Genomic DNA, 12,486 nt, shown 5'->3' on the forward strand with positions numbered 1-12,486 from the left:
CGTTTTTGTCAGCGAAAAGAACAATAAATAGTTATATAGTTTTGTAAGGTGAAAACAGTGGTGAAAACCGCGTCCCGAAATTTTCATAAAAAATTATTTTACTGACCTAAATTCCACTTTCAATTATTGCGTTTTATTCTACAAGTCGTGGACAAGTTATATTTAAAATTTCATAACAATAAATCTCTTAATACTGGAAATATTACATTCTGAATATGATTGAACACACCACAAGAGCCAACTTGCCTTACGTTGAACCATTCAGATTTGAGTTGCCAAACCAGGTTCAAATTAGGCATCTTTACGGATTGTCTGTCCATGGAACTGTACTATATAGTACCTCAGCAAGCTATATTTAATTACATGAAAGTGTTTGATGATCAATGCCACAACGATGCTCTAAATGCCAAAATTAACCAAAATGGAAACGACGCGTTTGAGTATCTGCAAGGACTATTTCCACACTTCTACACACGATATTTTAAAGAATTCAGAGTAAATAATGCATAAAACAAATATTTAATTCTGTATCAACCAAAGTTATTTCTTGGGCTGCAATTTATCCAGTACTCGTAAGAGATTCCTGTAGAACAACTCCTCAATATCTTTAGCAAAAAGATAATCATTGTGACCAAACTTCAACTTCTTGGTGTTAGTTCCACTTGGTATCCGAAAATATTCTTTTTCGCTGCACCCAAGTTCTTTAAAAACTTTTTTCACAGCCTGGAAAGGGACATTTTTAACCAGAAAGAAGAAAAAATCATACTACTTTTTCCTTGATGAAGATGTCACATGTACCATAAAACATATACACAGGAAGCTTACAGTTAGTCAGATTATACAAAGGAAGCTGCTCTTGATAATATTTTAGAATACTGCCTTTTTTTACATAGTCATACTTTTGGAATTTTCCTGAGTGAAACATTCGGGCATATTGTTGAACTTGCATGAGTGACAGTGGAACGTTAAGAATCGAGAAGAATAATAAAAGATTATATTATAATGGAAACAGTAAGTGTAGTAGCAAAGTTCTCTACCTGTAAAGAAAAAGAAAGTTACCGGTGCAAAGAATCTTAAAAAACTTTGCTGTATTTTTGACTGGATAATTTATCACTGGGATTCTCAATACGTTTACGATTTTCTGCGCAACAAAGAACAAGATGCCACTAAAAGAAAATTAAAAGTGAAAAACTTACACTAAGCACAGGTGATAATTGGAAAAGTAGTTTCACATAGAAAACGGGTTCGAAATATATAATGAGAGCCAGGGCGACCACACCTGTCAGAATTTTTTGGGCTTCCTCGGGATACTCAGAGGCGTACATAAAAGCCAGAGTAGCTCCTCTAGAGTGACCAATATAAATAATAGATCCTGATTTATTAGTTGCTGTAGCAACTGTATTTAAAATTGCTGAAATTCCTTTAGTTGCAACTGTATCAAGGCTGAAACCATCAGTTAGAAATATGATTTAATTATTTTGAATGTACGACATACCTGTTGGCCCAAAATTTGAAATCTGACATTTTGTACTTAACATGGGTGGTGTAACCGCTATCTCTTTGATTCACCAACCATACGTCATAACCAGCATTTACCAAAACAAAAGCTGCAGTGGTGTGAATGTTATACTGGGGAATTAATTGAAGCAAGACTATTCTATACCGAGAGATCTGTTTTCCCTCCACGTCCATACTTCCGAGTTAACCTGAATACCATGGTCTAAGACGATGGGTTGTTTCTCCTTTCTGTTGTCGTGAATTTTTGGCGGTATACGAAAAGCCAGCGATTTATAACCATCCTCAGTAACTATTTCGTGTGTTTCGAATTTGTAACCATTTAGTTTAATCATATCAGGCTAAAAGTTTTTTGTTAAAATCTTGAAACTTCTAGTTGTTGTTATTGTTGTTACGGTAGAAGGGACGACGTCTCGTTTTCGGTAACAATTCGAGCTAAAATCTTTTACAGGGTAGTAGATTAAATGTGAACAAGCATTATTCTTTTTATGTATGATAAGCCCGTTACTGAAAATGTTGTAAAACATCGTTAGAAATAATAAATTGAAGAACATGGTTTCACATGAACGAAGTTCTGTAGTCTTTCAAATATTAAAACTGATAAAGAAGTTTTAAATAGAGAGCAGGTACACTAATGGCACTTGATAAAATGGCAATATGGAAATAATAGTAATGGTTACTTAGTTGTTGCTGATAATGCACAGTACGGTAAGGCTCTATATTTATAAACTTATTCGTGATAGTACAAACAACAGTCGTGGCTTCGTTTTTTTTTATCTTAAACTGTGACTCTTATTGTCGATATTTTAATTATTAAGTCTTATGAAGTTATTTATTAATACCGTGTGTGCTGATTGATTATTTAGATCAAAGAATGCGTAATGTTGATAGCAAACTGACTTAAATCAATTTACAAACGAAGGTTAGCTCTTGCTTGTTGAAAACTAGAAAAACTAGTGAAAGAAACTAACTTGTGCAGATTTATGAATAAGTTTACTTAAAAGGCGAATACAAATTTAAAGAAACTGTTGGAAATGGTATCCATTCTCCTGTATACATAAATTGGTACGTCCTTTCATGTTATCAAACATATTTTGTAGTGTGGCAGGAGTAATGCGAGTACACCTTGCGGTAATTCTGTCTTTCAGTTCTTCTATGGTGTGAATGGGAGTTTTAAAAATAGTGTTTTTTAGGTGACCGAACACGAATCAATCCACAGGGGATAAATCTGGTGACCTTGGGGGTACTCAGGAACTGAACGTAAACCAATCACTCTATCACCAAAGAATTCACGTAAAAAATTCAAATTGTCTACTGTTGTATGTGCCGTGGCACCGTCATGTTAAAAAAATTCGTCTTGGAGTTCATCACACTGTAACTTTTTTTAAACATGGCGTCTGGCCTCGTGCACGCGGTCAATACCGAAGCCTGTAAAAGGTGCAAGAATGTGCCTATAGAAAGTTTTTTAAGTGTCTTAACTGTGGTAGTGTTTTCCACAAGGGTTGTGCCAAGCTTCTCAAGTCTGTGAGTTTTGTCAGCGACAATAATATTATATGTTGTGACTCAATAACAACACTACCCACGGAAAGCGAGTCCAATCAAGAATTTTCGGATACCTTATCTGACCCGGATAATGGGGACATCCGGATAGTCCACTACATTATTAAACAAAATGACACTATAATAAGCCAACTGAATAATCAAATCAAGGTCTTAAATGAACAAGTCGCGTTGCTGAAAGAAAAACAAGGAATTTGCAAATTCAACACCAGTGAAAAAGTTATCGCACAAAGCGAAGAAAAAGTTGAACTTGAGGTGATCAAATCACCTGTTGCAGTAAACAAGCCAGAGCTCGTTGAACCCGTGAAAGCTACAGAAAATCTATCTACCCAGAAAACTAGGAAAACTCCGAGTAGGAAAATACTAGTACGTGGTAATGCTCCTGTGCCAATAGTCCAACGTGGTGATATTACGACTAACTTCGCCGCGGTAACGAAACAAGTCCACCTATATGTTGGCAACGTTAATCCGAATGTCACTGAGGAAGAAGTCCTAAACTACCTTGCGAGTAAAGTACTCTTGAAGTATTCCACGTCGAGCTTTTACCAAAACGGGACACGGCAATCAGTCGAGCCTTTAAAATCTCGATGAATCCATCCGCTTTTAGGGATATTAATAAAGCCGAATTCTGGTCTTCTGGAGTTGTGGTTAAAAGGTATTTTTTTCGACTCCACAAACAATCCACCACGAAACCAAACAGCTGAGGGCAGTCCCACCCGTCGGAGCTCTGAACTCAACAAAAATGACGCTCCCATCCTGAGTATCTTAATTTATAATATTCAGTCGATAAAGTCTAAAATTCAAGAAATGGAAGCATTCCTTCTGGCTAATAAGTTCTCTGTGGTGGGACTACGTGAAGCTTGGTTATCATATGGTGAAGCCGATTGCCTTAAAATTGGTGACTTCTGCACTAAATCACTGCTCTTGCGTCAATCTTCTAATTATGAAGGATCCTTAATCATGACGACTGACGGGTTTAACTGCTTAGCTTCTACCAACGTGGAACAACTTTCCATCGATCATCAATCATTATTGTGAATTATCTGGTATATATATTAACGATCTAGATGTCTATTTTATCAATGTGTATAGACTTCCCTCTGGAGATTTTAATCTATTCCTAGACGTGTTAAACAAGTTGTTCAGTACCATTAGCTCCCTACAAAAAAGCATAATTCTTGCTGGTGACTTTAATGTTATATTTAACAAGGACAACACTTTGAAGACTAAACTATCTGATCTCATGAACAGCTTTTGCTTGAAACACATATATTGATGCTTGTTGCACTTTAGCAACTCCTATTGACGCTGCACTGTCTGACTACAACTTCATTTACCCATGAAGTCAACTCCTGGTAGCGAATCTATTCATAAATTTATTAAGGCTATTACCATCCTAGGGAAATTCAACTTATATAACTTACTTAAATTTTCCAAATTTATTAAAATTCTTCAAGATCATATCGATATCGCTCTTCCAGTAAGATGTATTAAATCTAATACACAAGGCAAACGTGACAACGTCAGTTGGTTTGACAATGAACTAAAGATATATATAATCAATAAACCTCTTGTACCTTTCGGTGTCGAGGTAACAAAAATTTCAATAATTCTTAAGAAATTACAACTAATTAACAATTCAGAAATACTAATTACAGTGTTGAAACGTATTATTTTATATCCCTGATAAAACTTTTCCACTCTGTTCTGTCCCTGCACCGTACTGAAGCTTGTTGCCAGGATGTGTTATTTCTTTCCAGAATCCTACTTATGGTACCGTTCCAATCTGCTCTGGGTCTCCTTACACGCCTCTTTCCTGTTCCTCTTGCTTCCCAGACTTTCTTTACCTGCCTATTTTCACCCATCCTGTTCAGATGCCCAAACCAGCGTAGTTGGGACTGTTCAATAATTCTAATAGCACATTTAGCTCCTGTCTTATTGTTTCATTCCTAATCTTGTCTAGTCGAGTTTTTCCTACGATTCTTCTTAGGAATTTCATTTCTGCCGCCTGTATCTTACTTTTTTGCTTTTCACTTAATATCCAGGTTTCACTGCCGTAGAGGAGAGTAGGCAAGTATATGGACTTATAAACAGCTAGTTTTGTTTTTCGACTGAATTCTCTCTTGTTAATGAAACCATTCTTAAGACTCATGTAGACTCCCACTGCTGCCGATATTCTCGCGTTAATTTCTCTATCCAGTTTTCCATTTGAATCAATTATGGTACCCAAGTATTTAAATTCTGTTACCTGCTGGATTCTCGAGCTCCCTAAATGTATGTCTATTTGCTTATTATCTCTAGCCACAACCATGACTTTGGTTTTGTCTTTATTAATTGCCATTTTCGATTCTTCTAAGACCTCATTCCATTTGTTTAAGGAGTTTTGGAGTTGCTTTTCTGAACTAGCTATTAAGGTGATGTTATCTGCAAAAGTACAATTTCCGATTTGCTGTTTTTGTAGATGTTTATACCCGACTGTGGTTTTGTTGGTTTCTTCTTCGCATTTGCAGATGATTTCGTTCAAGAAGATGATGAATAGTAGTGGGCTTAGCACTCCTCCTTGTCTAACACCCTTTGTAGTTGCAAATCTAGTTGATTTCATATTGTGGGCCCTGACTATATTCCAATTGTTTCTGTATAACGATTTTATGGCTTCTAATAAGTTGTTGTCGGCGTTATGTTTTTCTAGAGCTCTCCATATAAGATTTCTTGGGACTTTGTTAAATGCCTTTTGTAGGTCAATAAAGCATAGGTAAAGTTCTTTGTCATATTTCCTATATTTCTCTATGCATTGTGTGATCGTGAATATATGATCTTGAACGCTGTGGCCCGGCCTAAAACCGCTTTGTGCATCGTTCAGTGAATCTTCTACTGTTGATCTTAGCCTTATTTCCAAAATTCTTTCGTATATTTTTGCTGCCACGCTTAATAATGAAATCCTTCTATCATTTCCGCATTCTTTATAATTTCCTTTCTTATGTACTGGTATGATCGCTGCAGTGGACCAATCTTCGGGGACTCTCCTTGATCTCCATGCTCTTTGTAGTATCTTGTGTAGATACTTAGTGCCAGTTCTGCCCATATATTTGATCATCTCTGGTTTGATCATGTCAATACCTGCCGCTTTGCCGTTTTCCAATGATTTAATTGCCGATGTTACTTCGTCTATGTGGATGTCGTTTTCTGTGATCTCAGCCCTAGGTTCTGATGCCGTTGTGCCATCGTAGTTTGATGCTTCCTGATTATTTTCTGTTCCTTCGAGCAATTCGGTGAGGTACCTACTCCTTCCATCTGTCGAGAATTTCCGTGGGGTTGTTGAGAATCTGTCCTTCTTTGTTAATGATTTGACTCATTGACTTGTTTTCTTCTTGTCTCAATCGCTTTAGGTTCGCATAGAAAAGTTTTTGGTTGCTTTTTCTGTTCTCCTCCATTTTTTCCCCAAATTCTTCCCACTCCTTTGCTTTTTCTTTTTTAATTGTGTTTTTGGCAATGATTCTGTACGTTTTATATTCCTCATATGCTTCTATAGTCCCTAATTGGTGGTACTTTTTCCAAGCATCTTTATTTTTCTTTACTGCTTCTTGTGTTTTTTTGTTCCACCAGTGGGTCTTTATCTTCCTTCCCCCTGTTGTCACAGTTCCGCAAACTGACTCTGCCGCTTTATGTAGTATACCTTTGTAGCAGCCCCACATTTGTTCTAGGTCGTAATCACTATCTCTATTTTTCAAATCTATTATCATTGTGTTTATCTGCCTCTGGTACTCTCGTCTTACTTCTACTTCAGCTAGTTTATATACTTTCGTGCTTTTCTTTGCTTTCTTGGAAGTTCTAATCGTTCTTGGCTCTTCCTGGATTCCTAACTTCGCTATTACTAGGTAGTGGTCCGAACCGGGTTCAGCATTTCTATTTACTTTTACATCTTTTATTAATTTTCTGTGCTTTTTTTCTATTAGTACATAATCGATGATTGATTTTTCGTTCCTACTTTTAACTTCTCTTGTATATTTGTGTTCATCTTTGTGTTCGAAAAAAGAGTTTGATATTATGAAACTGTTGTTTATAGCAAATTCAATTAGTCTCTCACCGTTTGTATTCTATGTTACTTCCCCAAATCTGCCCAGCGAACCTTCTGTTCCTTCTGTAATATTTCCAACTCTTCCATTTAGGTCGCCCAATATTATGACAGGATATTTTGCCTCGTCGCAGACACTTTGGACGTCCTCCCAAAATGAATCTTTTTCGTGTTTCGGATCATTCTCTTTAGGACCATATAAAATAATAAGACTGTATTTTCGATCTTTGTTTATTTCCAGTGTTAATGACATAATTCTATCAGATATTCCAGACCAATCTAAAACATTTTTGTTTCTAAATTGTTTTTTGATTATACAACTCACCCCCGCTTGTGCTCTTAAGTTTTCTTCCACCTCTGAGTATAGTATGACTTCTTCACCTAGTGTGAGTTCACCTTTCCCCTTTTGTTTTGTTTCGGTCAGCGCAATGAGTGTGACATTCGCTTTGCGAAATTCGTCCACCAGTTCTTGTTCTTTCTCATATAGAGTTCTAATATTCCAGGTTCCTACTCTCATATACGTTTTCTTGCTATTCCCTGAATTAATCATTGCCAGATTCTTTGCCAAGTTCGTCGTAATTTTCTCCGTTTTCTTAGATGCTTTTGGTTTTATGTCTTGGTATTCCTCTCTATTATTTTCTCCGTTTTGCCATCCCAGTCCCATATCTGCTTGTCTACGATCAGTTTCTGATATCCTACTTTGACATTTTTTTCTTGGTCTCTTTCGTTTTTTGCCAGCTTCCTTAGGTTGGCTTGTACTCTATTTTCTTCTTTGGTTAAATCATTATCAACAAACACCTTGGTTCCTTTGAGCTTGGATTTGGCTTGCATAATGTTTTGCTTATCCTCCCAGCATCCCAGCTTCGCAACAATTATATCCTTTCCTAGTCTTGTTTTTATCTTGGTTGCTTCTATGATTTTAGCTTGGACTTGAATTGTACTTTGTAGGAATTCAGCCACTCCTTGTTTTAGTGGATCGTTCTGGATATCTGCGCCCTTGATTACTATATTGTTTTTCTTTTCCAATTTTTCTACCCTCATAAGTCTGGTTTCTAAGAGCTCGATACGTGTTATCATTTACCGGTTTTCCTCTTTCAATTGTTTTATTTCGGAAATGTAAGTTGTTTGGTCTTTCCTTATTTGTTCAACTATTCCAATCAGATAATTTCGTGTTTTCCTCGATTCCCGCCATATCTACTTTACTTGCTTCCTTTTTTGCTTGTTGTTTGGGTGATGTTTTGTGTGCTTTTTTCGACTTCTTGAACTAAAATGAACTAAAGAATCTGGGACAATTATTGCAGTATTATACAATAGTTGACAATGTCATAAAAAAGCAAAAATGAATTACGAAGTCTGTATAGCGCGCGACTGCAATTCAAAAAGAAATTGTACAATGGTAAATTTATTGATTTAGCAACCAATAAGTCTAAGGCTATGTGGCAGATTGTTAACCAGCATCGTGGCAAACTAGCTCAAGTGTCAACGGATAACAATAAGTGCTGTAATATCTCTTGTGACTCTTTCAATAGTTACTTTGCTAATATTTGCTCTAATACTGCTGTAAATAAGGCTAGTTCTGAGTTACCACAAAGCAGTAGATCAATCGATATTGATAGTGATGATCAAGCAACTACTATTCCCAATAAGTCTAATTATAGTCCTGGTTGTCCCAGCGATGTAATTTTTAAATTTCGTGCTGTTTCCGATGTTAAGGTAAGGTCGATACTGGAGAGTCTTAAAAATAGACTTATTAATTTTACCACTTACCAAACTTATTAACTTATGTATCTCTCACTCAGTCTTCCCTGAATGTCGTAAAACTTCTATTGTTGTGCCAGTCCACAAAAAAGGTAATACCAACGAACCCTCAAACTATCGTCCTATTGCTATTCTACCTGTATTTGCTAAGATTTGCGGGAAAATACTGTATGAACAATTTAATTCCTACTTTGAAAGCCATAATCTTTGTAGTGAATTTCAATATGGATTCCGGAAAAATCGCTCCACTATCGATGCTAGACAAAGCCTGGTCGACTTCATCACCAATTGCTTTGAAACTAACCATATTGCTGCTGCCACCTTTTTGGACCTCTCGAAAGCGTTCGATCGAGTATCTCATACCCTCCTATTGGATAAGCTTGCTTTGTATAACGTAGAGCCGAAAAGTATTTCTCTAATCGAATCTTACCTTTCCAATAAGTCGCAAGTTGTGCGATTTCAGAATAACTTTTCGAAACCTCTAGCTATTAATATGGGGGTTTCGCAAGGATCTATCCTCGGCCTTCTACTCTTTTTGATCTTTTTAAATGATTTACCCCTCCACCTAAGCTCAAACTGCACGCTATACGCGGATGATACTACACTCTTCTCCAGGGCTGAGGACCTACAATCCGCAATTGTTAGTAATAGGTAGTCTCGGTCGGAAGCTTTTGATTGGTTCCGGGAGAACGAACTTCTTCTGAACACCGAAAAAACAGTTAATGTCATTTTCTCATAAAAAAAAGTTTGAAAATCCTGATAATTTTTCTGAGTCTCATAAATTTCTTGGTCTCTATCTTGATGCTACGCTGCTATGGAATGCCCAGGATATCTCGGCCGCTAACAAAACGAACAGTGGACTTTCATACTCAGAAATTTAAAAGACATTGTTCCCACTATGGTGCTTAAATCAGCTTACTACGCTTTATGTGAATCACATCTCTCGTATGGTATCTTCGTATGGGGTCACTCTAGCATACGTCATCACCTATTCTCCTTACAAAGAAAAGCAATACGAATCTTAGCCAATATTAACTATAGGACGATTGTAAAGAGCAATTTAAGAATCTCCAAATTCTGACTTTACCATGTATTTATATACTTAAGTGCCTGTTATATGTTAAAATTAACTTACAACTGTACAAGCAGCATTCTGACTACCATTCATACTTTACCAGGAACAAAGATGCCTTATGTCCGAGAAGCATTCGATTATCCAAATCTAAAAATGCTGCAGAGTATTACTCTGTGAAATTTTTCAATAAACTCCCCGTCCCGGTTCAAGTATTGGAGATCGTATGTTTCAAAAAATGTATAAAAAATTTTCTTTTAGGGAAAGCTTATTACGAATTCTCAAAGTTCATTAATGACGATTGCACCTTTTATAATTCTTGAACTGTAATTCTAATTTGTCCATATGTTTTCACCTTATTATTAATATTAATATTATTATTATTAACTCTTGAATAAAAGCAGTTAGGATATTGTTTCGATATATTTGTGCTGTTACAGTTTCCTGAAAGAAAACTGAGGTTCAATGATACGTCTGCGAGACATTGCGCACCATTCACCAATTTTAACAAGATGGAGGAATCTCATAATTGTGATTCAAATTGACACACAGTGGCGGCTCGTCATATGAGGCAAGTGAGGCGGCGCCTCACAGCATATATCTTAAGAACAGATTGATTTAATTTATAATTAAAAAAGAGCTTTCAATGCATTTTTAGTTACAAAAATATGTTGAAATGGTAAATCTGTAGATTATTTTTTATTTTTTACACTTTCTGCGGACATTTTCCGTTGAATACTGTACCATTTATGCCCCGAATTCTTTAACTGAAGCGGCCAGAGCGTCGGTTCACTTGAGCCAATGAAGCCCAATCACAGACACGGATTTCCATGACTCAGCTGCTATACTCCTACACATGAATTCGCTCGGAACTGAGGCGATATCTTCGATGCTTCTCGGCCAATTTCGGCGGACCCATTAAACCATTTTCCCATTTATTTTACAGAATGGAAGGGGTGCAGGGTGCGTGGGTAATTAGCATTAACGTGAATAAAAGTCCAGGAGTTGGTGTTTCGTATTTTTGTCTCTTTCATAGGTACAGGGTACAGGTGAGTGAAAAATGAATCCCGAGTACGATATTGTCATGTTGCTTCTTGAAACGCCGTTTTCACGACGAACCGAGTTAGAACGTCGGTAAATTTTGCTAAATATCGAACAGTCAAAACCGTTAACTTCCATTGATAAGCGACAATGTCATCAGTACTCCAGGTCTTTTAAACCAGCCTGGTACGAAACATAAACGGCTCTGCCGTAGCCGTAATATTTATGCTGAAAGTCTATATTGTTGGCCGTGTCTACTCTTAGGCAATGTAAAAAACACATGGACGACGTCTCCGGGATATAACGATTTAAAGGATTTCATTCGAAGTGCAAAGTTACACAAAAGTTCCAAAGTACACATTAAAAATTTCATGGGCTTAAAAGATTTAGAAAGGAACACAACTATTGCCGAATCCCTCCAAGAAAGTGCTAGTTTAAAAAAAATTTTGACTTGTAAAAACATTGTTGATTAAATGTGTTATGGGTGTTAATATTATTATTACTATTATTAGGACCCACTACTGACTGGGAAATGAACGGTATTCAGGCAAGACTTCTATCATTACTAACTACTAAGACCAAGTAATACGCATTAATTACATTAATTTAATTAATTTTATTATTGATAATATTATTGTCAAACTTCTATCATCGCCTCACCACATCAGACAGTCACGAGCCGCCACTGTTGACACAAACTCAATACCGGAGAAATGGAACCAAGCTTCATCAGAAAAGAATGTTAAATCAAGCAAGTTATCATTGAGATGTTCAAGAAATCATCTGCAGTAGGTAATACGTCTATTAAAATCAGCCGGCAAAAGTTCGTGATAGGCATTAAGTTTGTACGGGAAAAGCTGGATCTGTTTTCACAATTTTATGGCATGTACCCACGGAAAACCCATCTTCTATGACTTCATTGGTACACAGTGTTGGTCGTCCAGCATCTTTTTTGTGGTGGACATTACCTGTTTCGCGAAATATTTGCTCAGTGTTTTTAACAACGTTGTAAAAATCAGCAACCATGAAATTGAAGTATGGAAATTTTATTTTCCACAGAGTAAACCACTTTGCACCTTTATTTTCAAAAAATTCGAAAGTTTCACGTTTCAAACACCAACGCGGCTGAATGTATCAAAGACAATCAGAATCTGTCAATTTAACGTCGACAGCCTCGACTGACAACTGAGAAATCGAAAAATGAAGAAATCGATTTATGTTTATTTAAAAATTTCAAGTTGTGATATATTCTTTAATCATAATTTTATATTCACTAACTTTTTGATAATGATAACCCCCTAATTAATGCGTACCATTACACTCCAAGGCGATAATTATAGAAATGTACTATCATCTACAAAAGTCTTCACCAATTTTCTGCATATTTTCCAAAGTCTACGTTAAGTAACCATAACCTAAACAGTTATTTTGTTATTCGTTATTTTAAGGAAACCCATACAACTTATAT

The 12,486-nt window shown here is 36.3% G+C and overlaps 1 protein-coding gene across 1 annotated transcript; it reads right to left on the bottom strand.

Annotated features, from left to right (window-relative positions):
* Nucleotides 1–540: 540 nt before the first annotated feature.
* Nucleotides 541–1,850, bottom strand: LOC135125688 (gastric triacylglycerol lipase-like). Its single transcript, XM_064051340.1, has 5 exons — nucleotides 1,707–1,850; nucleotides 1,496–1,629; nucleotides 1,197–1,443; nucleotides 770–970; nucleotides 541–723 (listed from the first exon to the last, which is right to left on the bottom strand). Exons 1-5 carry the CDS (start codon nucleotides 1,848–1,850, stop codon nucleotides 541–543), a joined length of 909 nt encoding a protein of 302 aa, XP_063907410.1.
* Between the last annotated feature and the right edge of the window lie 10,636 nt (nucleotides 1,851–12,486).

Source organism: Zophobas morio, unplaced genomic scaffold (genome assembly GCF_036711695.1).
Source record: "Zophobas morio isolate AGI-343-1 ecotype UQ-CSIRO unplaced genomic scaffold, CSIRO_AGI_Zmor_V1 ptg000009l, whole genome shotgun sequence".
Taxonomy (NCBI): domain Eukaryota; kingdom Metazoa; phylum Arthropoda; class Insecta; order Coleoptera; family Tenebrionidae; genus Zophobas; species Zophobas morio.

Excerpts from the sequence above, each read along its gene's own strand:
- LOC135125688 (XM_064051340.1), bottom strand. The coding sequence starts at position 1,850 with ATGATTAAACTAAATGGTTACAAATTCGAAACACACGAAATAGTTACT. Across the intron at positions 1,630-1,706 it reads TCTTAGACCATGGTATTCAG|TATAACATTCACACCACTGC; the intron begins GTTAACTCGGAA and ends TTAATTCCCCAG. Across the intron at positions 971-1,196 it reads AATTATCACCTGTGCTTAGT|CTTAACGTTCCACTGTCACT; the intron begins GTAAGTTTTTCA and ends TTCTTCTCGATT.